Source organism: Giraffa tippelskirchi, chromosome 10 (assembly GCF_054371585.1).
Source record: "Giraffa tippelskirchi isolate mGirTip1 chromosome 10, T2T-mGirTip1v1.2.pri, whole genome shotgun sequence".
NCBI lineage: Eukaryota > Metazoa > Chordata > Mammalia > Artiodactyla > Giraffidae > Giraffa > Giraffa tippelskirchi.
In genome coordinates this window covers 1,851,834-1,877,332 of record NC_137284.1, presented here as the reverse complement: position 1 = coordinate 1,877,332, position 25,499 = coordinate 1,851,834, and the positions used below count along the sequence as shown (strand labels likewise).

Genomic DNA, 25,499 nt, shown 5'->3' with positions numbered 1-25,499 from the left:
CCAGCAGGGGCAGCAGCCTGTGGCTGGGCCTCAGTCCACGGTGCTGGGCCAGGTGGGATCCCCCAGGGAGTGGCCAAGGGCTTCACCTCCAGCCCCTGGAAGATGGGGCCACGCAGCCCCTTGAGGGGAGATTACAACCAGCTAGAGAGGAAGAGAAAAGACCCTTGGGAGGGAGCGGTGTGTCCATCTCCTATGGAGCTGACCTTCAGGAGGAAGGGGAGTCTTGCAGGGCCCTCGCATCCTGTCCCAGATTTTTTGGGTCGCCCTGCCCACCCCTTTTAGGCCCCCCAGGGCAGTAGTGCACAAGGAACCGGGACAGGAGTGAGGGCCAGGTGGAGGCTGCTGCTGGTGACACAAGGCCCAAGAAAGGGGCCCCACTGGCACCCACCAACAGGGTCGGAGACACAGCCTGGGGCCAGCGAGGTCGAGACGAGCACCACCCGTGCCGGGCTCCTCGGGCCCGCAGGCTGCCCCCGGGTCTCAGAGGCCATGGGCACACAGAGGGGCCAGACTGTGTTAGCATGCCTGGTTTTTCCTTCTTTATTGAATGACTTTTCAAGATGTAATTACAGTTGAAGGTGACGCGTTAGAAAGGAGAGGTGCGCGTTGAAGGCATAAGGCTGCTCGTAGACCCGGCTCTAGAGACAGGTGGCCGGAAAGGAACAAGGATTAAAAAAAGGCTGAGTGTGTGCTGCCCACGGGGACGGGGCACGTGGGTGCAGCTCGGCCGGACGGCCCTTGGTGGCCCCCAGGAGAGGCCTGGCTGAGCAAGCAGAGCCCCCAAGCAGCAGAGGGGGCCCCTGCCCTGCAGTCCCCACGGCCCACTCACACGCCACCTACAGGTGACGTCAGCCCCAAAAGGACAATTAACAGGGAGCTTCAGGACAAGAACAAAACCTCAAAAGTAAAAAAGCTGATAAGTGTAGCAGTGATACCAGGAGGTTATATACACAAGTGGCGACGGCCCCTTCTCGGAAGTGTCAGGTCACTCCGGGGGGCGCTGCCGGGGACCCCAAGGCCCTCCCTGAGGCCTCAGCGGCCACAGCCTCAGTACACCGAGCTGTTCCGAATGCCACAGCAGAGCACCATGCTCAGGATCATCTCGAAGATCTGCGGAGGAGGGGGCGGGCGGGCAGTCAGCTCCCGGAGACCCCGTGGGGAGGGGGCGGGCGGGCGGTCAGCTCCCGGAGACCCCGTGGGGAGGGGGTGGGCAGGTGGTCAGCTCCCAGACCCCATGGGGAGGGGCTGGAGACCCTCGGGGGGTCAGGTCAGTCAGCACTCAGAGACCCCTGGTGTGGGGGGGGTCCCCAAGCAGAGCCAGTCCAGCCCACTCACCATGATCACAGCGACCACGATGGCCGCAATGCCAATGAGGTACAGCTTCCCCGAGAAGAGCTCGTCAATCTTCCCATGGCAGTCCTCCTGCAGGGGCGGCCAGAGGGCAGTCAGAGGCGCCTGTCCTCTGACCCAAGACAGCAGCCCAGGGCCCCGTGGAGGGGCACAGCCCCACCCCCAGGGCCCCCAAAAGAGGTGTGAGCAGCGCCTGCTCGCTGCCCGGTGTGAACAGCGAGCATGCCGAGGGCATCCTCCCGTGCTCAGAGACACGAAGCACCACCGGGACAGGGCTGGCCTGGAAGATCAGGGCACCCTCCACGCCGGGCTCAGCAGTGACCACGGCCCCCAAGCAGAGCAGCCCCAACTCCAGCCACAGCATGGCCCAGCATGGCCGTGGCCCGTGGGGGCCCGTGGGAGCCCCGGGAGGCCCTGCCACCACCTAGGACCCACCAAGGGACGGCAGCCAAACGGGGGAATCACCACGCACCTTGAACAAATTAGTGATGACATTGCCACCGGAGGGACACAGGCTGTTCTTGAGCACAGAGGTGGTCAGCGTGGTCAGCGTGTTGGAGCCACAGCAGTTAAGCTGCAAGGATGGAGGGTGCCCGCCGTCAGCCCTGGGCACGTGTCCTGTGGGCTGCAGAGGCCTCAGGAGCTGCCCTGGCCCGGGAGCTGGGAGCCTGGGACAGTCACCTCTCCGGGGAGAACCAAGCCGAGGGGCCCACTCCTCCCCACCCTTCCACCCAGCTGCGCTGCACCCCGGCTGGCCTGGCCCACCTAGTTCCTGCCGGGGACCCCCCAGAAGAGCCCAGGTCCCTGAGAGTGGGGCTGCCAGGCCCCGGTGCCCCTCCCGCTCCTGGCTGAGGTCACACCGAGAGGACAAAACCTCCGGCCCTGCCGCACCGTCTCGTGGAAGGTCTTCACCACGGCCTTGGCGTTGTTGGCGTCGTCGTCCACTATGGCCTGCTGCAAGGCCTGGTCATAGAACTGCTTCACGTCCTTGGCGATCTGGAGAAGGAGGTGCTCACAGCATAGGGGAACTGTCCCCCCCGAGACGTGCCTTCACCTAGCTCTCTTGGAAGGTCAGGACAGACCAGCCTGCCCGGAGCTGTGGGGGGCTCTGCCTTCCACTCGGCTGCCAACCCCCCCTCCTCCAGGAAGCCCTCTGTGGCTTCCTACCTGAAAAGCCCACCCAGAGAAGAGCCCACAGGCCAAGACTTCCCCACAGCCTGAGCCCCTGCCTTCCCCACCAGCACCCCTGCCCCTCCACCTGGACATGGCTCACCTGGTCCTTGTTGACAAAACCCCAGATGCCAGCGGCCACCTCACAGGCAAAGAGGATCACCAGGCAGGTGAAGAACTGGTGGAGGGAGGAGGGCAGAGAGGAGGTCAGAGCAGGCCAGAGGGGGCCCGGGGCTTCCTGAGGCTCACCTTCCACGGACAACGAGCACCCCAGGGACACACAGGCGTGTGTGGGGTGCTCGGCGGTATCCACCCGCCCCAGCCCTGACGGGGGGTAAACCGTGTGAAGCGGCATCTAGGACTTGGGCCAGCAGTGATCTGCCACCCTTCCCATCAGCCCCGAGGGACTGGGCTCCAGAGGACGGAGCCCAGCCCAGGGCAGCTGGGTGGGGGGAGGACAAGGCTGGCTCTGGGTGGGTGGGAGGGGACGGGGAGCAAAGCCCGTGGGAAGGGGGTCACTGTGGTGCGCCCAGGATCCCCCAACGGAGACACAGGCGCAGACTCCCTAGCCCACGCCTCCCAGATGCCAGGCCCTGGGCAGCATAGCCAGGCCTCTGCTTCCCGTGGGTGGGTGACTTCCCAGGGACACCTGAGGCTGGTCCTGCAGCGAGGACTCACCCTTTACCGTATCTGTGGCTCGTTTTAAGAAAGAAGAGAGGGAAAAGCAACTTTGGGACTTACAACCAGGAACTAGACAAAAAACTAGACATGGCAGCAGTCTACCATGGTGGGGTCTGAGAACAAACTGGGGCAACCAGTGAGCTGGCACTCAGGGGAGGTTTGCAGGGCCAGACTGGCACCGAGCTCCTGGCTCTGCCCCCTGGCCAGACCTGCAGCCCCCCACCCCACCCCATACCCAGCCCAGGACCTTACTGTGCCTAGCAGGCACTGGGACTCCTGGATGGCCCCGTAGCAGCCCAGGAACCCAACGAACATCATCACAGCACCCACGGCAATAAGGATGTAGATGCCTGCAGCAGAGAGAGAGAGGTCACCCTCAGCGACCCAATGTCCCAGAGACCGCAGCCCCCCAGAAGCCCTCCCCCCTGCGCTGGGCACGCACACCACTGCCCGGGGCACCGGAGGGCCCACCAGGCGCTGGCGCCCACCCTGCTGGGAGGAGGTCAGATGCCCAGTGGCTTGGAGAGGAGCCTCGAGGGGGAAGCAGCCTGGCAGGGCCGTGTGGGCACCTGTGTGGGCCTCAGTTTCCTCCTCTGTGACATGGAGGGAGGCAGGCGTCGCCAGGGCCAGGACCGAATGGCCAGTGGTGAGTGTTCAGGGGCCTCAGCCTGACCCCACCACCTGTATGCACTCTGATTCCTGAGAGCCTCCAGGGCTTGGTGGGCCTTGGAGAGTCACCCGCATCTCGGTGCCAAGGGCCCAGCTACTGGCCTGGGGGGTGGAGCTGAGCCCAGGGATCTGCCAGCCCCACTTCACTTGAGGGTGACACACAGGGTCAGTCTGTCCTCCTGGCCTGCCCAGCACTCACTGCTGGCCACACAGCCTTCCCTGAGTCTGCAGCCCACCCAGAAGGGGCCCTTGCCCCTTGAAACACTGACCACGTCTCTCCAAGGACTTCCCACAACCTTAGTCCTTCTAGCAGACCTGGGCCCACCCCCCTCCCCGTTGCCATGGTTATGCAGCAGAAGCTAGGACAGAGGTAGGACACCAGGTCCCAGGGCTCTGGTGCCAAGGGCCCGTTGGCCCCGCCTGGCCAGTCTCTGAAGAAGAAGTCTGGGAGTTGGGACCCACTACCAGGCTCAGAAGAAGCCTGGGGCCCCCTCAGGGAGACCCCGAGTGGGCCTGGCTGAGGGGAAGCCTCCCGCCAGGGCTGCCCCAGAGGCTCCTCACCTGGACATGGCCAGGCTCCGAGACACCCATCCCCATGTCCCTCCCTGCGGTTCAGCAGGAGGGCACAGGGAGCCAGGGAGGGGTGCCCTGGCAGGTGCCGGCCCCCAGCCCGGCCCAGCCCTTCCCACGGTGCCAGGCTTCCCGCCGCAGCGGGCTCTGGCTCTGACCAGTGAGGCTGGGGACCCTCCTGGGCCCTGCAGCACAGCCCGGGGTGCTGCTCGAGCCCCGCTAACCACCCCCCACTTCCTGGCAGTGGACAGAGCTCATAGCTCGTGTCAGAGCCCACGTCTGCCCCCCACCTCCCTGTCAGGCCCCGTCTGCATCGGAGGCAGCCAGGGGGTGCCGGAAGGTGGGCCCTGGGTGGGCAGGGATGCTGCAGCCAGAGCCCATGGTGGCATGGCAGAAGCCCAAGTCCTGGGGCTGGTACCTGGCCTGCCAGGTGGCCCAGCACTCCTTCACTCCTTCCCCGAGGGGGCCCCTCAGGCCCAGCGACGGCGTGACGCGGTGGAACGGCTGGAGGGACACCCGCTCCAATGACAGCCATGCCCCCACAAACCTCCCCCACAGGCCTCCCCCGCGGGACCCTTCCCACCGCAGCCTGTGCTCAGCCTCCAGCCTCCAGTCTTCTGCCAAGGTCTCCCCAGACCCCCACGCATCTGCCCCAGACGGTGTCCCCAGCAGGGCTGCGCGAGGCCACCCAGGTCTGCAGCCCGCTGCCATCCTTGCCCCGTCCAGGCTGAGGCAGGCGGCCTTCGGCTCCTCTCCCAGCTGCCAGACCACACACTGGGCTGAGCAGAGCCAACTGAGCCAGGAGGAGAGGGGCCCCCTTCCCAAACGGTGCACCCTGGGGAGCCCACACCCCCTGCACTGAGAGCTCGGAGAGGGGGACACGGACAGAGGACCGGGGCCACGTGGGGGCAGGCCCTGGGGAGGGGCAGGAGAGGCCTGGGAGGAGCCCCAGGGAGAAACACCCCTCGAGTGTCCAGAGGACACTCCTGCGTCCTCAGACGGTGGGCAAGGCTGACTGCTTTGCTCTGAGGGTGCCGGGCCGGGTCACCGTCCCCTGAGCACTCTCGGGGTGGGCACACCCATGCTCTCTGCCTGAGACTCACACCTGAGGGGGCCCCGCAGCGGGGGTGGGTGGGAAGCCTAGGATCCTGCGGACAAGGGCTCAGGACCCTCCCTGGAGGGCTGGCCCCGGAGACCACCACTAGACCACGGGCTCCAGCCCTCCCGGGGCCCGGCCCAAAGAGGACCCCCACTGCCCCGGGGCACCCAAGTGGGATGGTGACTGTGGGCCACCCCTAGCCCAGCAGCCAAGCGTGCATCCTGAGTGTGAGGGCCCCCGAGCAGTGCCTGGGAAGGACTGGGACCCCTTGCAGGGTCCACGTAGGACGGTGGGTGGTCGCGGGCCCCACGTGAGCCCTGAGCCCTGAAGGCTTCCTGCCTGCTGCTCAGCCTGTGGGGGCAAGAGGGGCCCGCCCAGGGGCCAGTCCTTTAAAGGACAGAAGAATCTCCGCACACCCTCCCTGAGCTCCCTGGGAGCCAGGCCAATCTTGAGGGGGCGGGATCGGAAGGAGGGGCACGGCTGCGCACAGCAGGAGGCACCCCTCCCCATCCTCCAGAACCCCTGCCCCTGGAGGCCCCCACCCCACACCCAGCCTGACAGACGCCCTGAAGGGCTGCGGCCTAAAAAGGCGGCCAGTGTGGCTGAGGGGCCTGGGCCCCAGGCAGCCCAGGCATCCAGCTCCACCCCTCCCAGGAGCCTCCCTGAAATGCCCACCATGTGACACAGCGCCCGCCCCCACCCAGCTGCTGCTCTCCCGCCCTGGCTCCCACCCCCCTAGGGGCGATCGGGTGGGCCCCACATCCCTCCCATCCAGCCTTCCCTGGGAGCACCCCGGCCCAGGCAGGCCCTGGCACAACTGCAGAAGGCGCCCAGGCCCCTCAGGGTCCCCAGGCTGACGTAACCCCCTACCCCAGCCCCAAACTCTTGCTGGTGGGCCTCGTCCTCCCTGCTCCAGGGAGAAGCAAGCCCAATGAGTCGTCTCCTCCTGGAAGCCCTCCCTAACTGCCTGTCTGCGGCCTCACTGAGCTACTATCACACCCCTCAGTGGCCCGTTCCTGCCGGCTCCCAGCCCAGGGCTGCCCAGAGTCCGCAGCCCATTCCATGTCACTTACCTACGTAGAAGGTGTTGGGGGCAGGCCGGTCTCCGAGCTCCAGATACAGGAGGTTGGTGGTCTGCGGGTCATGGCGAAGCCACAGGGCCACGCCCAGTATCACACCTCCGGCCAGCTGGGGAGAGAGCAGGGCACTCGTCACATGTGGCTCAGAGACTGGCCATGCTGCATGTGACTCCCCCACGTGGAGGCGCAGAGAGGCGGGTCCAGGGCCCTCCCTCTGCTGGGTCAGCACCAAGGGCAGGGCTCACAGGGCCTTGGGGTCACAGACTCTGGGCTCACAGGGTCCTGGGGTCACAGACTCTGGGCTCACAGACCCTGGGCTCACAGGGTCCTGGGGTCAGAGACTCTGGGCTCACAAACCCTGGGCTCACAGACTCTGGGCTCACAGACTCTGGGCTCAGAGGCCCTGCCTGGGCTCACAGACTCTGGGGTCACAGGGCCTTGGGGATCACAGTCTCTGGGCTCACAGGCCCTGGAGTCTGGGCTGCCCGCTGTCTCGTGTCTGCTTTGCCCCCTTGGTTTTCCAGACACCCCAGGCAGGCTTCGGTATGCGGGACTGGGGACTCGTCCAGACCCTCCCACCAAGCACCACGGGAGACTGCAGGACAGAGACTCAGACACCTGGCTATTCACAGACGCTTCTTTAGTATCGAGTGTGTCCCAAACACTGCCTGGAACACGCTCATGCCAAAAAAGCACTCGCTGCTCACCTGGAGCGGAAGTTTAACTGATGCCCTGTATTTGACTTGCTAAATCTGGCCAGAGACCACACTGGAGCCCGCGGCCTGGGGAAGGGCGAGCCCTCCTCCAAGGGGGTGGCACTGCCCTGAGCTAGCTCGTCCGGGAACTCCAAGGAGCGGACGCCAAGTCTCTGCTGCCAGGACACGGTGAGGGGTGGCAATCTGATGCCACTGTGGGGCTGGTGGGGGAATTAGAGCAGAGGCTGCTGGTCGCTGTCCGCAGAGAGGGAGACTGCTGGGGCAGGAAGAAGCTCGCTATGCTCCCCAGACAGCTGGGGGCGGGGCCGCCCTGAGAGCGGGCAGGAAAGGGGGCTCCAGGCAGGAAAGGGGGCTCCGCTCACAGCCTGGCATGGAGGTGGGGGCTTCCAGCTGACTCATCCCCAGAGGATGGTGGCTCAGGGGTAGGCGGGGTCTGCCCTTGAGCGCACGTCCAGGCCAGGCCTACATCTGAGCATCCGACCCGGCCAGGCAAGCACCCCCGGCTCCCCCACTGTCGAGGCAAGTGACCGTCTTTGGAGCTACACGCACCAGCTCCTACACAGACCGTCAGCTCTGTGTCCAAAGAGGAAGAGAAACCAAAACACGGGCCCCAAGAAAATCACCTGGCCGGCCCGGTGCTGGCCTGGGAGCGGGGCCCGAAGTCACCGGCGGGGCCACGCTCAGTGGAGCGAGGGAGACTCAAGGCCCTGGCCCCACGGGCTGCCCCAAGGAAAGCCCCGAGCACCCCCAGGGATCTCCAGGCAGGGGACATGGGACACTGCTGGGGCGGGAGGCTCACAGCCCCACCCAGGCCCTTCCACACTGGGCTGGCTCCGCGCACGATAAGGCGGGGACCGTTGGGGACTGTTGGTGCTTGGCAGCAGCCAGGCTGCCCCTGCCAGGGGATGCTGCTGGCACCCTCTCGGAGCGGGACAGCACCCTGCAAACTCCCCACCCAGGATGGAGGCGCTGCCTCACTTCCCCGCCCCCACCACTCGCCAACCGAGGGCAGCATGCGGGACCAGCAGGGTCCCTCCGAGGGCACCTGGGCCCTGCGCACCCCGTAAACGGCAGTGCCCAGGCCACAGGCATCCTGTGGCTGCCCTGGGTGCCTATCACACCCGCGAGAGGGCGGGAGGGCCCAGGGACAGGAGCAGGGAGGTGGGGGGTGGGGGAGGCGGGCAGCTCCGGAGGGAGTCAAGGCTCCTGGCTCAGCCGGCTGCCATCTGCGCCTCCAGGGGAGGCGGTGGTGAGGCTGAGGGTTGCCGTGGTAACTCTGGCTGGAAACCGCTACTTATTCTGTTGGGAAACTGTGGTCCAGAGAGCGCTTTGTGAGAGAGTCTGGGACGGAGCGGGCAGGGCGGGGGAGCCTCATTGGGGCCTCCCTTTGTGGTCTCAGAGGCCAGGCCCCAAACCCCAACTCAGCCTCAGTGTCCCCACGGCAAGGGGGGCTGAGCGTGGAGGGGCCCCTCCCACCCCCAGCTGTGCTGGGACCACCTATCTTCCCCCTGCAGCCCCTTACCCCAGGAGCCAAGGGCACAGGCCCATGTGGGGCGCCTGGTCCTAGCGGAAGTGGTGAGGGTCACGCCTGCCCCACCCCCAGACGCTAAGGCAGGGGGTCCGGGGGGCAGGCAGAGCCTCCACCTCTCCTGCCTTGGGAAGGGCTTCCCAGCACAGACCCCAGGATGTGCAGGGGGGCTGCGGTCTCCAGACTTCCCTGTGCCCCCACCCTCTGGAGGGGCGGACAGGGAAGCCCGTCCTGCCTACAGGGCAGCGGGGAGCCTGGTACTGAAGTGCCCCCTCCTCAGCCATTCCAGGCCCCACACACGCCCGCCGGGGCAGGCCTGGGGAAGGCAATGGTGGCAGTGACCAGCTCAGTCTGGTGGGCGGTGGGCACTCACCTATGGTCACCTACAGACAATGGCCAAAGCAGCACTGCGACCCCCCAACCCCACCCCAGGAGGGCAGGGCGGGGGTCCCAGAAAACCCCGAAGTCTGAAAGAAGCCCACTCTTCAAAGACCAGCATGGACTGGTGCTGGTGAATGGCTAACAAGGACCTGCATCCAAACGTTGTCAAGAGCTTCCAAAACTCAGCAAGAAAACAAGCCGCTTTTTAAAAATCAGGCCAAGAAACCTCATGAAAACCTAACCCCGAAGAGACACTTCGCCACAGAAGATACGCACACAGCAAATAAACACAGGGAAAGATGCCCAACGTCACCGGTCCCGGGGGAGATGCAGATGGAACCAGTGAGACGGAAGACCACAGACCAGGTGCTGGCGAGGGTGGCAGGCAGGGGGACCCAGGAGACAGAGCTCGGGCCCTCAGGACACTCCCCACCGCCAGCCTGTGCTCAGCCCCTGCGCCCCCAGGTACTGCCCCAAGTGGGGGGTGGGGGTGGACATTCATGCCCACACACATGTGGTTTCCTGGTTAGCCCCCAAACCGGGGACAACCCACCTTCCGATTCCCTTCATATAAAAAGCACAAGAGGGACTTCCCTGGCGGCCCAGGGGTCAGGACTCCACGCTTGTAGTACAGAGGACACAGGTTCAGTCTCTGGTCAGGGAACTAAGGATCCAAAAAACGTTTACAAACTTAAGACATGCACACAGGCTAGTGGTTGCCTGGAGCGGGGAGGTGGGTGTCCCCAGGCTCCGGGGGCTCTGCTGGGTGAGGGCTGTGCCCACTCTTCTGGTGGCGGGCACGGTGTCCACAGGTGCCTCCTACCTCAAAACCTACCAGGTCATGTGAAACTGAAAGTGTCAGTCACTTAGTCGTGTCTGATTCTTTGCAACCCCATGAACCACAGCACACCAGGCTTCCCTGTCTATCACCAACTCGCGGAGTTTACTCAAACTCACGTCCATTGAGTTGGTGATGCCATCCAACCATCTCATCCTCTGTCGTCCCCTTTTCCTCCTGCCCTCAATCTTTCCCAGCGTCGGGGTCTTTTCCAATGAGTCAGCTCTTCGCATCAGGTGGCGAAAGTATTGGAGTTTCAGCTTCAGCATCAGTCCTTCCAATGAATATTCAGGACCGATTTCTTTTAGGATTGACTGGTTGGATCTCCTTGCAGTCCAAGGGACTCTCAAGAGTCTTCTCCAACACCACAGTTCAAAAGCATCAATTCTTTGGCGCTCAGCTTTCTTTATAGTCCAACTCTCACATCCACACATGACCACTGGAAAAACCATAGCCTTGACTAGACGGACCTTTGTTGACAAAATAATGTCTCTGCTTTTTAATATGCTGTCTAGGTTGGTCATAACTTTTCTTTCAAGGAGTAAGCGTCTTTTAATTTCAAGGCTGCAGTCACTATCTGCAGTGATTTTGGAGCCCCAAAAAATAAAGTCTGTCACTGTTTCCCCATCTATTTGCCATGAAGTGATGGGACCGGATGCCATGATCTTAAGTTTTCTGAACGTTGAGCTTTAAGCCAACTTGTTTACTCTCCTCTCTCACTTTCATCAGGAGGCTCTTTAGTTCCTCCTCACTTCCTGCCATAAGGGTGGTGTCATCTGTGTATCTGAGGTTATTGATATTTCTCCCAGCAATCTTGATTCCGTCTTGTGCTTCATCCAACCCAGCGTTTCTCATGATGTTCTCTGCATATAAGTTAAAGACCCAGTTTCCCCCTCAGTCAGTATCTCCCATCAGGAAGCTTCCATAAGCCTCTTACCCTGGTCCATCAGAGGGCAGACAGACTGAAAACCACAATCACGGAAAACTAACCAATCTGATCACATGGGCCACAGCCTTGTCTAACTCAATGAAACTATGAGCCATGCCGTGCAGGGCCACCCAAGACAGATGGGTCATAGTGGAAGAGTTCTGACAAAATGTGGTCCACTGGAGAAGGGAATGGCAAACTACTTCAGTATTCTTGCCTTGAGAGCCCCATGAACAGTATGAAAAAGGGGAAGCCCTATGGTTTGCCAAAGAGAAAATCATTCAAGAGCCAGGTGCATGAAGACCCTAAGCGGGTCATCAAAACCAAGGGTTGTCGGGACAGGACACACGTGTACTCTGGATGCAAGTTTAGCTCGGCCTTCCTGGGGGGCTGGGTAAAAAAGAAAGCAAGAATTTGTCACTAAGTCATCTCCAACTCTCTGTGACCCTGCAGACTGTAGCCCACCAGGCTCCTCTGCCCGTGAGATTCTCCAGGCAAGAATACTGGAGTGGGTAAGTGATTCTCTTCTCCAGAGGATCTTCCCAACCCAGGGATTGAACCCGGGTCTCCTGCATTGAAGACAGATTCTTTACCATCAGAGCCGCCAGGGAAGCCTTTATTTTTGAAGACATTTTGTTTGCGGCTGCGCTGGGTCTTCACTGCTGCAGGACTTTCTTTGGTTGCAGCGGGGGCTTCTCATCACCGTGGCACCAGCTCTCGAGGGCAGGCTCACCTGCCGTGGCCCACGGGCTTCGTTATTCCACAGCGTGTGGGGTCTTCCTGGATCAGGGATCGAACCGGCGCACCTCCTGCACTGGTAGGTGGCTTCTTCACCACTGAGCCACCACGGCAGCCCCCAGATTGTACATCTTAAACGTGCGGTTGACGCTCTGTCACACAAAGCTGTTTAAAAGCCCCCACACCCAGATCCCTGTCTACCGGACTTCTAAGCAGCAAGTCCCGAAGGATCCCGGCTGCCTTCTTCACCGAGGTCAGGACCCCAGGCTTCCAGCGGCCAGCAGGAAGCATCTGGAAATGTTGAGATCTTGTCCACAGAACTGAGGTTTAACGTCAAACAAGGGTCTGGATAACTAAGGATATGCCCGCTACAAAACAGAGCCCGGGACTGGCGGAAAGCACGCCGTCCTGGCATGCTGTGGGAACCGGAGCTTCCGGCTGCCGGCCACCTTGGACCCCCGGGCGTCTTCCTGCACCCAGTGCCCTCGTGTGCACTGAGGAATTCACGGAGCACCAGTGGACACGGGGAGCGCGCTCGGCCGCCGCCGCTGTGTACGGAGCGCGCCCGACAGCGCTGGAGGCTGCTCGGCCGGCCGTCAGGAGTGCCCGGCAGGCCGGTCCCTGGTGGGTCCGGCACAGCTCCCTCTCCCCTCTCCCGCCGGCCGGCCTGTTGGAAGGGCTGCCGCCACCTGCTCTTGCACCTGAGCTGCCCCCAGACCCGAGATGCTCCTGCTGGGGGTGAGGCTGGGCAGCAGGTCAGGAAGGGGCTGGTTGACCCGCTGCTGGGCTGACCGGAGGGCCCCACACCATGGACGGCGCGGGCTGTTCGTGGTGCTCTGACGGTTCAGTTTCAGTCTCTTTCTTCTTCCCTCCTTTCTCGGAATTAATAAATAACAGCGTCAGCTAGGAAGAGGGGGTGGGGGAGCTGCCAAGTACACTGGGTTCCCGCCCAGCCAGTGTGCGTTTCCAAGCAGCAGCTGAAACGGAGAAGGAGCGGGTATCTCCCCGCTTCCCCTCTCAGCTGAGCCCGCTGCCCCCCACCACTCCCGCCAGGCCTTGGGCACCTCCCCACACCCACGCGCTGGCCACATGGTCACCCCAAGTGCTGCCCACACGTTCCAGGAGTGACAGGACATGCGTGTGTCCCGCGCCCCCTTCATCAGCAGCCAGGCCGCAGCAGCCCCCCAGCGCTGACGCCCTCAGAGTCCAGCGCTGCCAGGGAAGATGGCTGTCTGACCCAGAAAGGGCTCCAGGTCTCTGCCACCCCGAAGGATGTGCCCTATGGCTGGGGAGACATGCCAGGAAGTGCCCACACGGCACGGCACCCGAGAGGTCCTGGGGCCTGGAGACCCTTCCAGGAGGACAGTGAGGCCACAAGAAGGAAGCAAGGCAGCATGTGCCCCTGCAGACCCTCGGACAAGTCAGAGGGCAGAGGCGCAGCCCAAATCCTGCTAATGGGCGTGGAGGGTCAGCGGGGTTAGAGGGCACCCTGCTTGGGCGGGGCCGGTAAGCTGATCCTCCACCTCCACCCGCCATGGAGACAGGGTGACACGGGCCCTGACTCTGCCTTCCCGGGAGCCCTGTCGTGCCCTCTGGGAACAGACCCGCCCAGCTCAAGGCAGGAAGGAAGGAGGACAGAGGAGCAGGACCTGCGCCTCAGCCGGGAAGCGGAAACCCCTCTCCAGCCCCCTGACCTCAGGAAGCCGCCTGGCCCAGCCTCTAAAAATAGGCGTGGGGGTGGGGAAGGACTCTGGGCCCCCAGGGCCCCGCCAGCTGGGGGATCCCAGAGCTCCCTCCTGCTGGGAGGTGAACATAGCCCCCCCCCCCCCCCCCCCCCGCCTCCCAGGACCCAGCAGAGCAGGCCTGGTCACTTTCTGGGCCAGTTTCCGAGCCTACCGTCCACTGTGGGCAAGCAGCCCAGGAAGTGGCCTGCGTCCCCACTCCAAAGCCACCCCACCGGCTGAAAGAGCCCCTCCTGTGGGATTTCTCTTTGCCCCCTCAGCTCCTGCACGGGGGTAGGGGGCGCCTGTGGACACAGACGTCCCAAGGCTGGGCTGCAGGGGCCACACACACATCAGACAAGGAGGGACTGGCAGGCCAGGCACCCACTGCAGAGGGAGAGGGGAGGTGAGTGGGCCCCGGCAGGGGGCCCTGGGGCAGGTCAGGTTGTCCAGCCGGCACCTGCTCACCACAACCCCGGGCACGGCCACTCGCCATGCCACACCACCCTGTCGCTGCCTGGAGCCATGCTGGCCCTGAACCACAGTGGTTGAAGGAAGGGCCCTGGTTCCCAGCCTGCTTCTACCGCTTCCTCAAGTGGGCCACTTGGAACCTCAGGCTCCTTATCGCCGCAGTGGGCCCCAGGTGCAGGCAAGGAGAAGACGCAGGGGAGTTTCACGTGGGCTGGAGCTGTTATCTCAGAGACAGAAGGGAAGATTGTCCATCCAGAGGGCGAGTGGCTGAGCCCCTGAGGTGGGGAGCAGAGAGGACCTCACCCCCGTGAGCCCTGATCAGGCAGGACTGTGGAGGGTGCTTCCCAGGCCCACTGCCCCTTGGTAGCCCCCGTGCCCCTAAGACCCACACTATCAAGCTCTGGGGCTCCCGGCACCCAGGACTGGAGACTGGGGAGACAGGCAGCCCAGGGTCCTTACTCCTGCCCCTCACCCACAATGCCCGGGGCACCTGGTAGCCCCAGAGTCACAGCCTGAGCCAGAGCCGGCCACTGGCTGCCGCACAGAACAAACTCAACACCCTCCTGCAGGTGAGAGCACAGGTGAGGCAGGTTTCCAGGGCGCCATCAGACATCCCCCGAGGGAGAGCTACGACCCGGGCCGCCCTGGGCGTGGGGGTCGCTACAGAAGACTCCCTGTGACGGTGAGGGAGGCCAGGGGGGCCAGGGGGGCCAGGGGGGGCCGGGGGGGCCGGGGGGGCCGCCCACCCCCCGCCCACCACTCGTTCTGCGTGGGCCTGGCCTCCTGTCCTTCCCCTTCCCCACAACCACCACGTCTCCCTGGCAATTGGGGTGCAGGGAGCAGCAACTTTCTGAAGGTATAAGGGCTACAGCTTCAGTGGAGAGGGTAAGGGGGCCCTGCTCCCCAGGCCTCTGTGGCGACTCAACCCATACCCGGGCTCTGGAGCCCCCTGCCCGAGGCACTCTCGCCACCAGTTCGGGCACTTAAGGAACCCAATGCCACCCCAGCCCCGGCTCTGAGGTGCCTCCCTGTCCGCGGAGCCCAACAGTCCTCAGGCCCAGGGAGGGTGGCCCCCCCCAACTGATTGGCCACCCCCGGGGGCCAGGCCCCTGCCCACCTGCAGGGCCTCCCCCAGCATCTGGGCGCCCACCTGGAGGCCCCAGGTGGTCTTGTGTGAATCGGCACCGGCTTTGCTGTAGGGACTCAGGGTTCAGGCCAGGCCCCACAGAACAAAGTGTGTGCAGGAGAGGGGGGGCCGGGGCGGGTAGAGGGGTAGCACTGAAGCCCAGAGGCTCTGGAAGGAGGCCTGCTGGGTCAAACCTCATCTGGCAGACAGGTGGAAACGGCCCAGGAGAAAGACTCCGCTAACCTGTCGTAGTGAAGCTGCTCCTGCAGTGGGGGCAGTCCTGGCCACCGGGCGGCGGCATCTCCAAGGTGGAAAGTACCCAGGCCTGGCCACAGCCTGGCCCAGGTCCTGGGGGGCGGGCAGAGCCAGGCCCCCCACCCTCACCCCACCCCGACATGGGGCCCTCTCCAAAATTCGGCACCAGTGCAAACATGCCGACGGCTCTCCCTCAGGCACTGGACTCTAAACCTTATTGATCACCGCCCAGGTTCTCCTGTCATGGCTCTAGGCGCTCGGAAGGTGTTGGGTAGGTTATTTGGGAGAAGGGTGGTTTGGCGGGAGCTTATTTCTGTCTGGCTTTCAAAGCAGTAGGAGAGAGGGATCAGGGTGAACTCAATTTCCAGAGGCAGACTGAGCTGGGGGCTGCGGGTGGCACCCCACAGGGTGGACACGCGAGGGCACTGCAGCCGGGTCCCGGGCTCCCACCTCTGTGCCCTCTAGTGCCCAGACACTGTCCTGGGGCAAGCCTGACCTGGGCAAACACCACAGACTTCCTCTTCTCGGCCTGGCCCAGATCGACAGCCGTGGCCCAAAGTTCGGCAGCCAGATGCCTGGGGTCACCCGGGGGAGGCCACAGGCCCCTTTGAAACCGGGTGCAGAAAGTCCCTGCCCCCCACCAGAGCCCGCCTGGGTCTGGCCCTTCTCCCGGGAAAGAAGGTGACAGAACCGCTAAGTGACAGACAGTCACGTGCTGTCTGGAAGCGAGACCAAAGGGCTGTGAACAGGGCCTCTAACCAGCCTCTCCCCAGCCTGCCCTGGCCGCCTCCTCTGGAAGGAGGCCTGACTGCATGGAGGTGTGGGGTGCCAGGGCTAGGCTGCCGCTGTTGCAGAGGGGAGGCCGTGATCACACCCATTTCACAGATGCGGCCAGCAGGCTCCAACAGCTTGCCCAATCTGGGGTGGGCAGGAGCACAGGGCCCAGAGCCCGCACGGGTCCCGAGTCCCAGCCACCTCGCCGGGGAGCTCCCAGTCCCCCAACACACCCCGGCAGGCGGGAGCTCCAGGCCCCCAGCTCCCAGCTCGGGCTGGGCCGCTCCTCTCCACCGCCCGGCCACCTCACAGCCCTCAGCTGCCTCCACAGGCGCATGGGGTCTGGTGTGGAGACGTGGGAGTGCGTGTGTGTTTGTACGTGTGTGTGAGAGCCCGTGCGTGTGTGTGTGTATGTGTGAGAGCCCGTGTGTGTGTGTGTGAGACCCCGTGTGTGTGTGAGCCTGTGTGTGTGTGTATGTGAGAGCCCGTCTGTGTGTGTGAGAGCCCATCCGTGTGTGTGAGAGCCCGTGTGTGTGTGTGTGTGTGTGCGACCCCGTGTGTGTGTGAGCCTGTGTGTGTGTGTGTGTGTGTATGTGAGAGCCCGTCTGTGTGTGTGAGAGCCCATCCGTGTGTGTGAGAGCCCGTGTGTGTGTGTGTGTGCGACCCCGTGTGTGTGTGAGCCTGTGTGTGTGTGTGTGTATGTGAGAGCCCGTCTGTGTGTGAGAGCCCATCCGTGTGTGTGAGAGCCCGTGTGTTTGTGTGTGTGTGCGACCCCGTGTGTGTGTGAGCCTGTGTGTGTGTGTGTATGTGAGAGCCCGTCTGTGTGTGTGAGAGCCCATCCGTGTGTGTGAGAGCCTGTGTGTGTGTGTGTGTGAGACCCCGTGTGTCTGTGAGCCTATGTGTGTGTGTGTATGTGAGAGCCCGTGTGTGTGAGCCCGTGTGTGTTTATGTGAGAGCCCGTGTGTGTGATGTGTGAGAGCCAGTGTGTGTGTGAGCCTATGTGTGTGTGTGTGTGTGTGTGTGTCTGGTGTGGAGATGTGGGAGTACGTGTTTGTATGTATTTGAGAGCCCGTGTGTGTGTGTGTGTGTGTGTGTGTGAGAGCCCGTGTGTGTGTGAGCCTATGTGTGTGTGTGTATGTGAGAGCCCGTGTGTGTGAGCCTGTGCGTGTGTATGTGAGAGCCCGTGTGTGTGATGTGTGAGAGCCAGTGTGTGTGTGAGCCTATGTGTGTGTGTGTGTGTGTCTGGTGTGGAGATGTGGGAGTACGTGTTTGTATGTATGTGAGAGCCCGTACGTGTGTGTGTTATGTGTGAGAGCCCGTGTGTGTGTGAGCCTGTGTGTGTGAGAGCCCGTGTGTGTGTGTGTTATGTGTGAGAGCCCGTGTGTGTGTGTTATGTGTGAGAGCCTGTGTGTATGTGACAGCCCGTGTGTGTGTGAGAGCCCGTGTGTGTGTATGAGAGCCTGTGTGTGTGTGTGTGTGTGTGCGTGCGCGCCGGCGTGCTGGCATGTGGGGGCGGGCATGGGGACCGGCTCCTTCCAGGACCGCATGCCAGGAGGCCTGTGACGCCACCTCCCACGGGGACGGCTTTACTCTCTGAAACGAAACTTGCGAAAGTGCCCGGACCCAGATCCAGACACGCGCCCTCCACCTCCCGGCCTGGCTCGCGCCCCCAGCACCCGCTGAGCCACCTGGCCTGGGGCGCGGAGGTGGGGCTGGGCCCTGTGAGTTCCTCCAGGCACCCAAGTGACAGAAGCCCCCTCCCCACGTCAGGGCCTACACCTGCCAAGGAGAGCGGTATTCCCTATGGCCACCGTGCCCAGCACCCACCTCCTAAACTAACAGGACCCCCCACTTCAGAAGGAAGGGAGCCAGGACCGGGGCAGTGGGTTGGGTACTCCACTGGGGTCCAGGCCCCGGCACCACACTCTTGGCTGGGGGTAGGGGTGCAGAGAGGGGCCCCACCCACCCGTGGCCTCCATGCCCCTGGAAGCCAACTTCTCAGAAGCTCTGAAGGGCACGCCCGGGGAGGGGAGGGGAAACAATTCCTTGGGCCTGAATACAGTGGCCCCGGGGGATGTGTCAGGCCTCCACCCGCGCTGCCTGGGAAACCTGGGAAATTACCAGAGGCAGTTGGGAGGAGCTGGGGGTGGGGGGAGTCTGCCCGGAGACCTCCCAGGCCGGGCGGTGGGAGGGGCTTCCCCCGGGACACTGGTCCCCTTCCAGGCCCACCCTCCCCCTCCCACCAGGCCCTCCCAGGCTCTGCTCTCAAGGGAAAAGCTCAAGGGCTGGCGGCAGAGGAGGGGTCTGGTTGATACCCCTTGCCAAGGCCAAAGCAGGCGAATACTAAATCAACACCAAGGCCAGCCCCTCAGCAAAGGCTGCCCGGCCCTCTGGCCCATCCTGCCAGCCTCCCTGCTCCCACCCCCAGGGCAGAGGCTGATGGCCACAGGCCCCCACGGGTGCCCCTGCAGGTAGGATGTGACACCTCCACTCTAAGTCCAGTCTCCGCCCTCCCCACCCCAACACCTCAGTGTCCTGGGACCTGACCCTGGGCTGTCCGGAGGGCAGAGGTCCCCAGGCCCACACAGTTCCCCAGGAGCCATTTTAAAACTTCAGGCTCCCTGAGTTGACTTGAGATCCAGCAGGCAGTCATATTCCTCCGGGACAAGGGCTGAGCAGCCTGGGGCAGTGGAGAAGCAACGAGGGGCCAGGAGGGGACCCCCGAGGGGTGGCAGCGCACAGCTGCCAGAGGGGCTCCCGACGTCCACGCCTGGTCCCCCCGGGACAGCAAGAGATCTCCACGCCCCTAATTCCAGCACCAACAGGAAACGGAAACAAAAGCCAAAGCTTCACCCTGCACCGGCCAGCAGTTAAGGCTGATCAGGAAACACAACTCAGGCCTGCCGCCCAGAGGACCCAGGAGACCCTCCAGCACCCCTAAGACGTCTCACCTGTGGGCACCTCTTTCCAAGCCCCAAGCTGGGCATCCACCCCGCCCCAGCACCCTCAGGCTCAGAGTCGCCCAGCTCTCCGCTGCCTGTGTCAGCTCGGAACACTGCTCAGCCCCTCGCCCCTCACAGCCTCTGCAGCTCCCCAGGAGGAGGAGGGACTGGAATCTACCTCTGGGTGAGGAGGCTCGGCCCTACAAACTGAGGGCACCACTATGCAGGCACCCTGGAACGCGGGCCACCTGGGTCCAGGGCGCTTCTTGTCTGCGCTTCGACAGGGCACGGACCCCCAAACCGACCCCCAGGGTGGCGACAGCAAACAGGAGGATGAACTGAGCTGGGCCCAGAGTGGGGTGGACCGTCCCCCAAGACTAAGGCAAACTATAGCGCGCCACCCCACCTCCGCCCGCCCGCCCGCCACTGCACCGGGCCGGGCCGGGCCGCCCATGTAGGGGCGGTGGCCCTGATGAGCTCATGGGGGCGGGGCGTCCCAAGCCCCGCCCTCGAGCCCCTCTCCCCAAGAAACAGGGTGGTCCCAGAAACAGCGGTCAGGAGAACTAAGCAGGCGCCGGGCGCTAGGTTCGGAACACGCACCCACCGCACCGCCACCATCACCAGCCGGGAACTGACCCCAGGCCCCCGAAGGGCCCGGCCGCGGGGCTCTGGGTCCCGACGCGCAGAGGCCCGAAACCCGTCTTAGAGCCCCCAGCCCCGCCGTCAAGGGGCGCGGCGGCCCCGGACGACCCGCACCTTCGCGACTCGCTGGCCTAGGCCCTCCCACCCACCCAGGCTGGGCGCACACAGGTGGCCCCGCAACTTGGCGGCCCGGCTGCGCCCCCTTGGCGGGGCCTAGCGGAGTGCGCGGCCTGCCGGGCTCGGGCAGTGCCCTCCCACCCCCGGTGCAGGCTTACCCAGAAGACGAAATTGAAGACGAAGAGCAGGTATTTGATGCACTTGGTGCAGCCCTCTACCCCCATGGCGGCGCGGGCGGCGGGCGGCCTGCGGGGCGCGTGCCTGTCCTGGGTGTCGGGCGCGGGGCCTGGGAGCCTGGAGAGCGGCTGGTGGCCTGGCGGGCGGCTGGGGCGCGCAGACGCGAGGCGCGGGTCACGCGCGGACGAAGGGCGCAGAGGGAAGCGGGAGAGGTGACCGGGAGGCCTGGCCGGAACGCGCCTGAGTCTTCGCAGCCGCTGCGCGCTCACTCTGAGCCCGGGCGCGCGCCTCGCTCCGTTATTTATAGGGCGCCGAGGCCACGCCCACAGTCTCCGCCCCGAGGCCCCGCCCCCGCCCCTGCCGGAGCGCGGAGTGGACACAGCTCCAGCCCGCAGCCTGGCCCCCGGGGAGGGGGCGCACGACCCTCCCCCTGTGGCGCGCACACTTCCGGGTGTCGGATAGTGCAGTCAGGACACAGGGGCCTGGGCGCGCAGTGCCAGGGGCTGCACGCATCCCTGGGCTGCGGGCACGCTGGATTCCCCGAGGGGCCGCGCGGGAGGACTGGCCTGCAGCCAGGGAATACTCACTTCCCCTCCTCCTTCAGGCTCCTGGGGACGATCCTAGAAGGCGCCATGGAGGAGGTGATGCACCAGCCAACAGCTAAGCGCAGACAGCAGCGCGCTTTGTTCACAGCGCTTTCCGGGACAGAAAGCCGGGTCGGGTCGGGAGTGAGGAGGCCCTGGAGGAGGCCCTGGCGTGAAGATCCTAGAAGCCGAGTCTAGGCCGCTAAGCCCTTGCCCCATGGAAACAGGGAGTCGCTGAGGGCTGGTAGAGGAGTCTATGCTGGAAAGGTCACAGAGAGAGTGCTCCCTGGGGCAGTGTTGTGTCCAAGAGGCCCAGGCCGCCTGTATAACATGTGGCGTGTTTCACACACACTCTGGTGGTGGCGTACCCACAGGCCTGCTGTCTCCTGAGGTCCCCACTGCCCTCACTGCCTGAGCTAACCAGGGGGCAGAGAGGTGATTTGTCAAGCTTTCTGCCCAGGTGACAGCAAGGTGACAGCAGCTGGAGAGACGGGAGCTCTGCCTCTGCAGTCACCCTGGCACGAATAACTACTGACCGCTTGAAACGTGGCCAGTGCCACCGCCCGGGACTGACGTGCTGATGCTCATGGTGCAGGGGTTTGCATTTCAGCAGCTGAAGAAGGCCAGTGGCTACTGTGTCGTATCCATCGAGAGGCTCTGCTAGTCCTGTAGCTTTCTTGGTGGTTTATTTAAAAATTTGTTTCGACCTCACGCTTCCGTCTATGGGATCACACAGAGTCGGACACGACTCACGCGACTTAGCAGCAGCAGCAGCAGCACGCTTCTGGAAGAGCCAGGAACACAAGTGTGGGGTTTGTGCGTGTTGAAGGTTATAACCAAAAGAAGTAACATCTTTGAGGGGTCTGCCTGGATTCTTTTTGCTGACCAGGACGCAGAACAAGACTTCAGTTTGAAGAGTCGCTTGTCTAGGTGGCTTCCCTGGTGGCTCAGATAGTTAAGAATCTGCCTGCAATATGGGAGATCTGGGTTTGATCCCTGAGTCGGGAAGATCCCCTGGAGAAGGAAACAACAACCCACTCCAGTATTCTTGCCTGGAGAATCCCACGGACAGAGGAGCCTGGCGGGCTACAGTCCATGGGGTCGCAAAGAGTCGGACACAACTGAGCGACTAACACTTTCACTTTTGTCTGGGTGCCCTGGGCACCCTGTCCACCCATCGGCTCCCTGCAGTGATGCAGACATTTCCTGCCAAAGCTGTGGGCTGTCTCTTCCCTGGGCCTTCTGGGAAGGGGGTAGTGGGGCAGAGAGCCCAAGCTCAGGGAGCCACAGAACCACGTGCCTGCATCCTTGACCCACCGCCCCACTTCTTCTGTCCGCTGCTTCAGTCCTGCAGTCAGCAGGTGCCAACTGTGTGCCAGGTGCTGTGAGCAGCTGGACAGCCAGGACCCCTTTGCTTGAGGACCTCAGGCCCTGGTGAGGGTGAAAGATGTCACCCCACGATGGTCATGGCAGTGCTGGGAAGGGACACTGTTCGGAGGATGCTGGATGGAAAGCCACTGGGGGGTGGGGGCATTCCTCCATGGGGTTCCAGGAGAAGTCAGCGATGGAGCCAGCCCTGTGGGGTGCTTTTGTTGTTCAGTCGCTGGGGCTAGGTTGTGTCCATCTCAGCGACTCCATGGGCGGCAGCACACCAGGCCTCCCAGTCCTGCACTATCTCCCAGAGTTTGCTCAAACTCATGTCCATTGAGTCAATGATGCTATCCGACCATCTCATCCTCTGTCGTCCCCTTCTCATCCTGTTCTCAATCTCTCCCAGCATCAGGGTCTCTTCCAGTGAGTCAGTTCTTCGCATCAGGTAGCCCGAGTATTGGAGCTTCAGCTTCAGCATAAGCCCTTCCAATGAATACTCAGGGTTGACTGAATGAATGAAATCAATCCAACCCGATGTATAGTTAGGATGGACTGGTGTGCTCTCCTTGCAGCCCAATAGACTCAAGAGCCTTCTCCAGCCCCACAGTTTGAAAGCATCAGTTCTTCGGTGCTCAGCCTTCTTCATGTTTCACCTCTCACATGCATACATGACTACTGGAAAAACCATAGCTTTGACTATACAGACCTTTGTTGGGGTACTGGGGGGAGCGTTTCAAGCAGAGGGGGAGGTTGGAAACAGGAAGCTTGTGGGTGGTGGCAGAAGAATGTGGAAGACAGCTAGACTCTAAGGTCCGAGGTGGGGGCTGGCGATGAGGTCAGGGTGAGGCTGGCTGTTGGCCCTGAAGGCCAGCGTGGGGCTGCCCGGGATTCTGGCCCTAGTGGGGGTGACTGGAGGGTTTCCGCAGGAGAGCGTCAGGCCCGGCCCCTGCGGAATCAGCTTGCGTGGTTACGGGGCTGGGCATGACCTCCTGTGGGCACACTGGCGGGCCAGGAGGGCCAGTTTGGTGACATCATCCAGCCTGAGTCTGGAGGCCTGAGCCCCAGCGATGCTGTAAACCCCGGACTGAGGGCAGGAGGAGGTGCCAGGAGCCGCCCCAGCTCAGGGGGTGGGGCCAGAGGAGGGCGCGTTCTTTCCCCCCTCGTGTTCCGTTCAGGCCCCGGGGGACGGCACCTGCTTTCCTGCATCCACGTTCAGTACTGACCCCGCCTGGGGGCACCCCCAGACTTCCCCACAAGTCGAGCCCCATCAGGGCACTCCAGGGCCGGTCACGTTGACACGGCGGTCCACATCTCAGGCAGAGGTGACATGTCGTGTGTGCCAGTGTGAGCTGGGGGCGGGACACCCAGACAAGCTCCCAGATGGGCTCCATTTGAGAATGAGGGGGAGGGGCTGGGCCTGCCGGCCTGGGAGGGGAGCCCCTCTGCCTTGTGGCCCCTGCCCTCTGCTGACTGTCCCGGGAGGACAGGAGCCCATGGCCGGGTGTGGCCAGCAGCTCGGCAGGACCAGCCGGCCTCACTGCCCAGCTGGACTTGGCCTGGGTCTTCTGCTCCCAGTGACTTTGGGCTGGTTCCTCCATGTCCCATCTGCAGTAAATGCGACCACAGGCCCAGGCGCTTGGAGCAAGGCCTGGCTCACGGGAGGCAGGAGGCCAGGGCCTTCTTCAAGTGTGTTTGACAGAGAGGCTTCTCTGCCCGGGGCTGGTGACTCACTGCTGTTCTGGGACACCGTACTGTGTGTGTGTTGTGGGGTGGGAGGGGGGTGTGGGATCACTGAACCTGCCCCCTTGCCTCCATTTCCTGTGGAAATAAGCAAAGACCACCTAAAGGAGACAGGCTGTTTCTGCAAAACCTTCTTCATAGGGAGTCTGCCACCCTCGCTGCGCTTGACAGGGACTCAAAGGCCATCCCCAAGGGAGACAAGTTTATATTTAAAAAGCAAACAAACAAACAAAAAGAGCTTAACATCTGAAAAAGGTACTCCGCATATTAATAAACTAAAAAACAAATTATATGATCATCTCAATAGAAGCGGGAAGAGCATCTGACAAAACCGAACATTCTTTCATGGTGAAAACACTCAACACGCTCAAAATAGAAAGGAACGTCCTTCCATTGGATCAGGGGTGTTTACAAATGACCACATCTAACATCACAGCTAATGGTAAAATCTGAGAGTGTCCCCCATGAGATCAGGGACAAGGGAAGGACCCTAAATCCCACCACTTCTCTCTCTCTCCCTCTCTCTTTCTCTCCCTCTTTCCATATATATATATGTATACATTTTATTGAAATATAGTTGACTTACAATGTTGTGTTAATTTCTGCTGTACAGCAAAGGGGTTCAGTTATACGTATATTGAATATATATTCACAGGATATTGAATATAGTTCCCTCTGCTCTACAGTAGGACCTTGTGGTTTATCCATCTTACACATAATAGTTTGCATCTGCTAAGCCCAGTCCTTCCCTCCCCGATCCACCTTCCCCTTGGTAACCACAAATCTGTTCTCTGTGTTTGTGAGTTTCTTTCTGTTTTGTATGAATTCATTTGTGTCGTATTTTAGATTCCACATGTAAGTGATAACATATGGTGTTTGTCTTTCTCTTTCTGACTTACTGGATCATCTCGAGGTCCATCCATGTTGCTGCATACTCCCGCCACGTCTATTCAACATTGTCCTAGAAGTTCTGGCCAGAGCATTTAAGCAAGATGAAGGAATAAAAAGACACTTGTATGGGGAAGGAAGGCATAGACTATCTCTATTTGCAGATGACATGATGTCTTGTATGGAAAATCCTAAGAAATCCACATGCACAAAATTAAAACAATTAATAAATATGTTCAACAGTTGGCAGAATAAAGATCAATATACAGGGACTTCCCTGGTGGTCTAGTAGTTAAAAATCTGCCTTGCAATGCAGGGGACATGGGGAGCTGGTCGGGGAGCTGAGATTCCACATGCCACAGAGCAACTATGCCTGCGTGCTGCAACTACCACATCTCACACACCGCATCCAGAGAGTCCACATGCCCAAGGAAAGATCCCGCATGAAGGGACGAAGATCCCACGTGCGCAACCGAGACCCAACACAGCCAGAAAAAGAGAGATCAATACACAAAAGTCAATTTTATTGCTGCACTAGCGACGGGCAATCCAAACATGGGGTTGAGAAGACAGCCCCATGTGTAACAGCAGTAAGTGAACAAAATACCTAGCAATAAACGTATAAGACTTGTACACCGAAAACTACAAAACATTGCCAAAAGGAATTAAAGAAGGTCTGACGAAATGAGAAGACAGCCGGTGTTCACGGTCAGAAGATACGGTGATGTGGTTGTAACGCTAGTGCTCCCCCAAACTGATCTGCAGCGTCAATGAAATCCCTACCAAAATCCCAGCTGGCCTTTCACAGTCTGATCCTAACATTCATGTGGGGATGCAAGGGCCCCAGAATAGCCGAAACAATCTTAAAAAATAAGAAGAAAGCTGTTGGAGTCACATTCCCGATTCAAACTTACTGCAAAGCTACAGAGATCAAGGCAGCGTGG

The 25,499-nt window shown here is 62.0% G+C and overlaps 1 protein-coding gene across 3 annotated transcripts; it reads right to left on the bottom strand.

Annotated features, from left to right (window-relative positions):
* Positions 1-516: 516 nt before the first annotated feature.
* On the bottom strand, positions 517-20,249 carry CD81 (CD81 molecule). Of its 3 annotated transcripts, none has more exons than XR_014066466.1 (8): positions 19,954-20,249; positions 6,613-6,727; positions 3,454-3,551; positions 2,624-2,698; positions 2,242-2,346; positions 1,786-1,924; positions 1,336-1,455; positions 517-1,110 (listed from the first exon to the last, which is right to left on the bottom strand). XR_014066466.1 is itself a non-coding variant. In XM_081533321.1 (8 exons), exons 1-8 carry the CDS (start codon positions 20,017-20,019, stop codon positions 1,048-1,050), a joined length of 711 nt encoding a protein of 236 aa, XP_081389447.1. In that variant the 5' UTR covers positions 20,020-20,249; the 3' UTR covers positions 517-1,047. The 3 variants fall into 3 exon arrangements, 2 of the variants coding, with proteins under 2 accessions (XP_081389447.1, XP_081389448.1); XM_081533321.1 differs by having other exon boundaries at positions 1,336-1,422; positions 1,823-1,924; XM_081533322.1 differs by having other exon boundaries at positions 1,336-1,419; positions 1,823-1,924.
* Between the last annotated feature and the right edge of the window lie 5,250 nt (positions 20,250-25,499).

What these genes read in the sequence shown, in the direction of transcription:
- CD81 (XM_081533321.1), bottom strand. Translation starts at nt 20,019, where the DNA reads ATGGGGGTAGAGGGCTGCACCAAGTGCATCAAATACCTGCTCTTCGTC. An exon ending in CCCCAACACCTTCTACGTAG is followed by an intron (nt 3,552 to 6,612) that starts GTAAGTGACATG and finishes TCTCTGCTGCAG; the next exon opens with GCATCTACATCCTTATTGCC. An exon ending in TGAAGACCTTCCACGAGACG is followed by an intron (nt 1,925 to 2,241) that starts GTGCGGCAGGGC and finishes CCATCCTTGCAG; the next exon opens with CTTAACTGCTGTGGCTCCAA.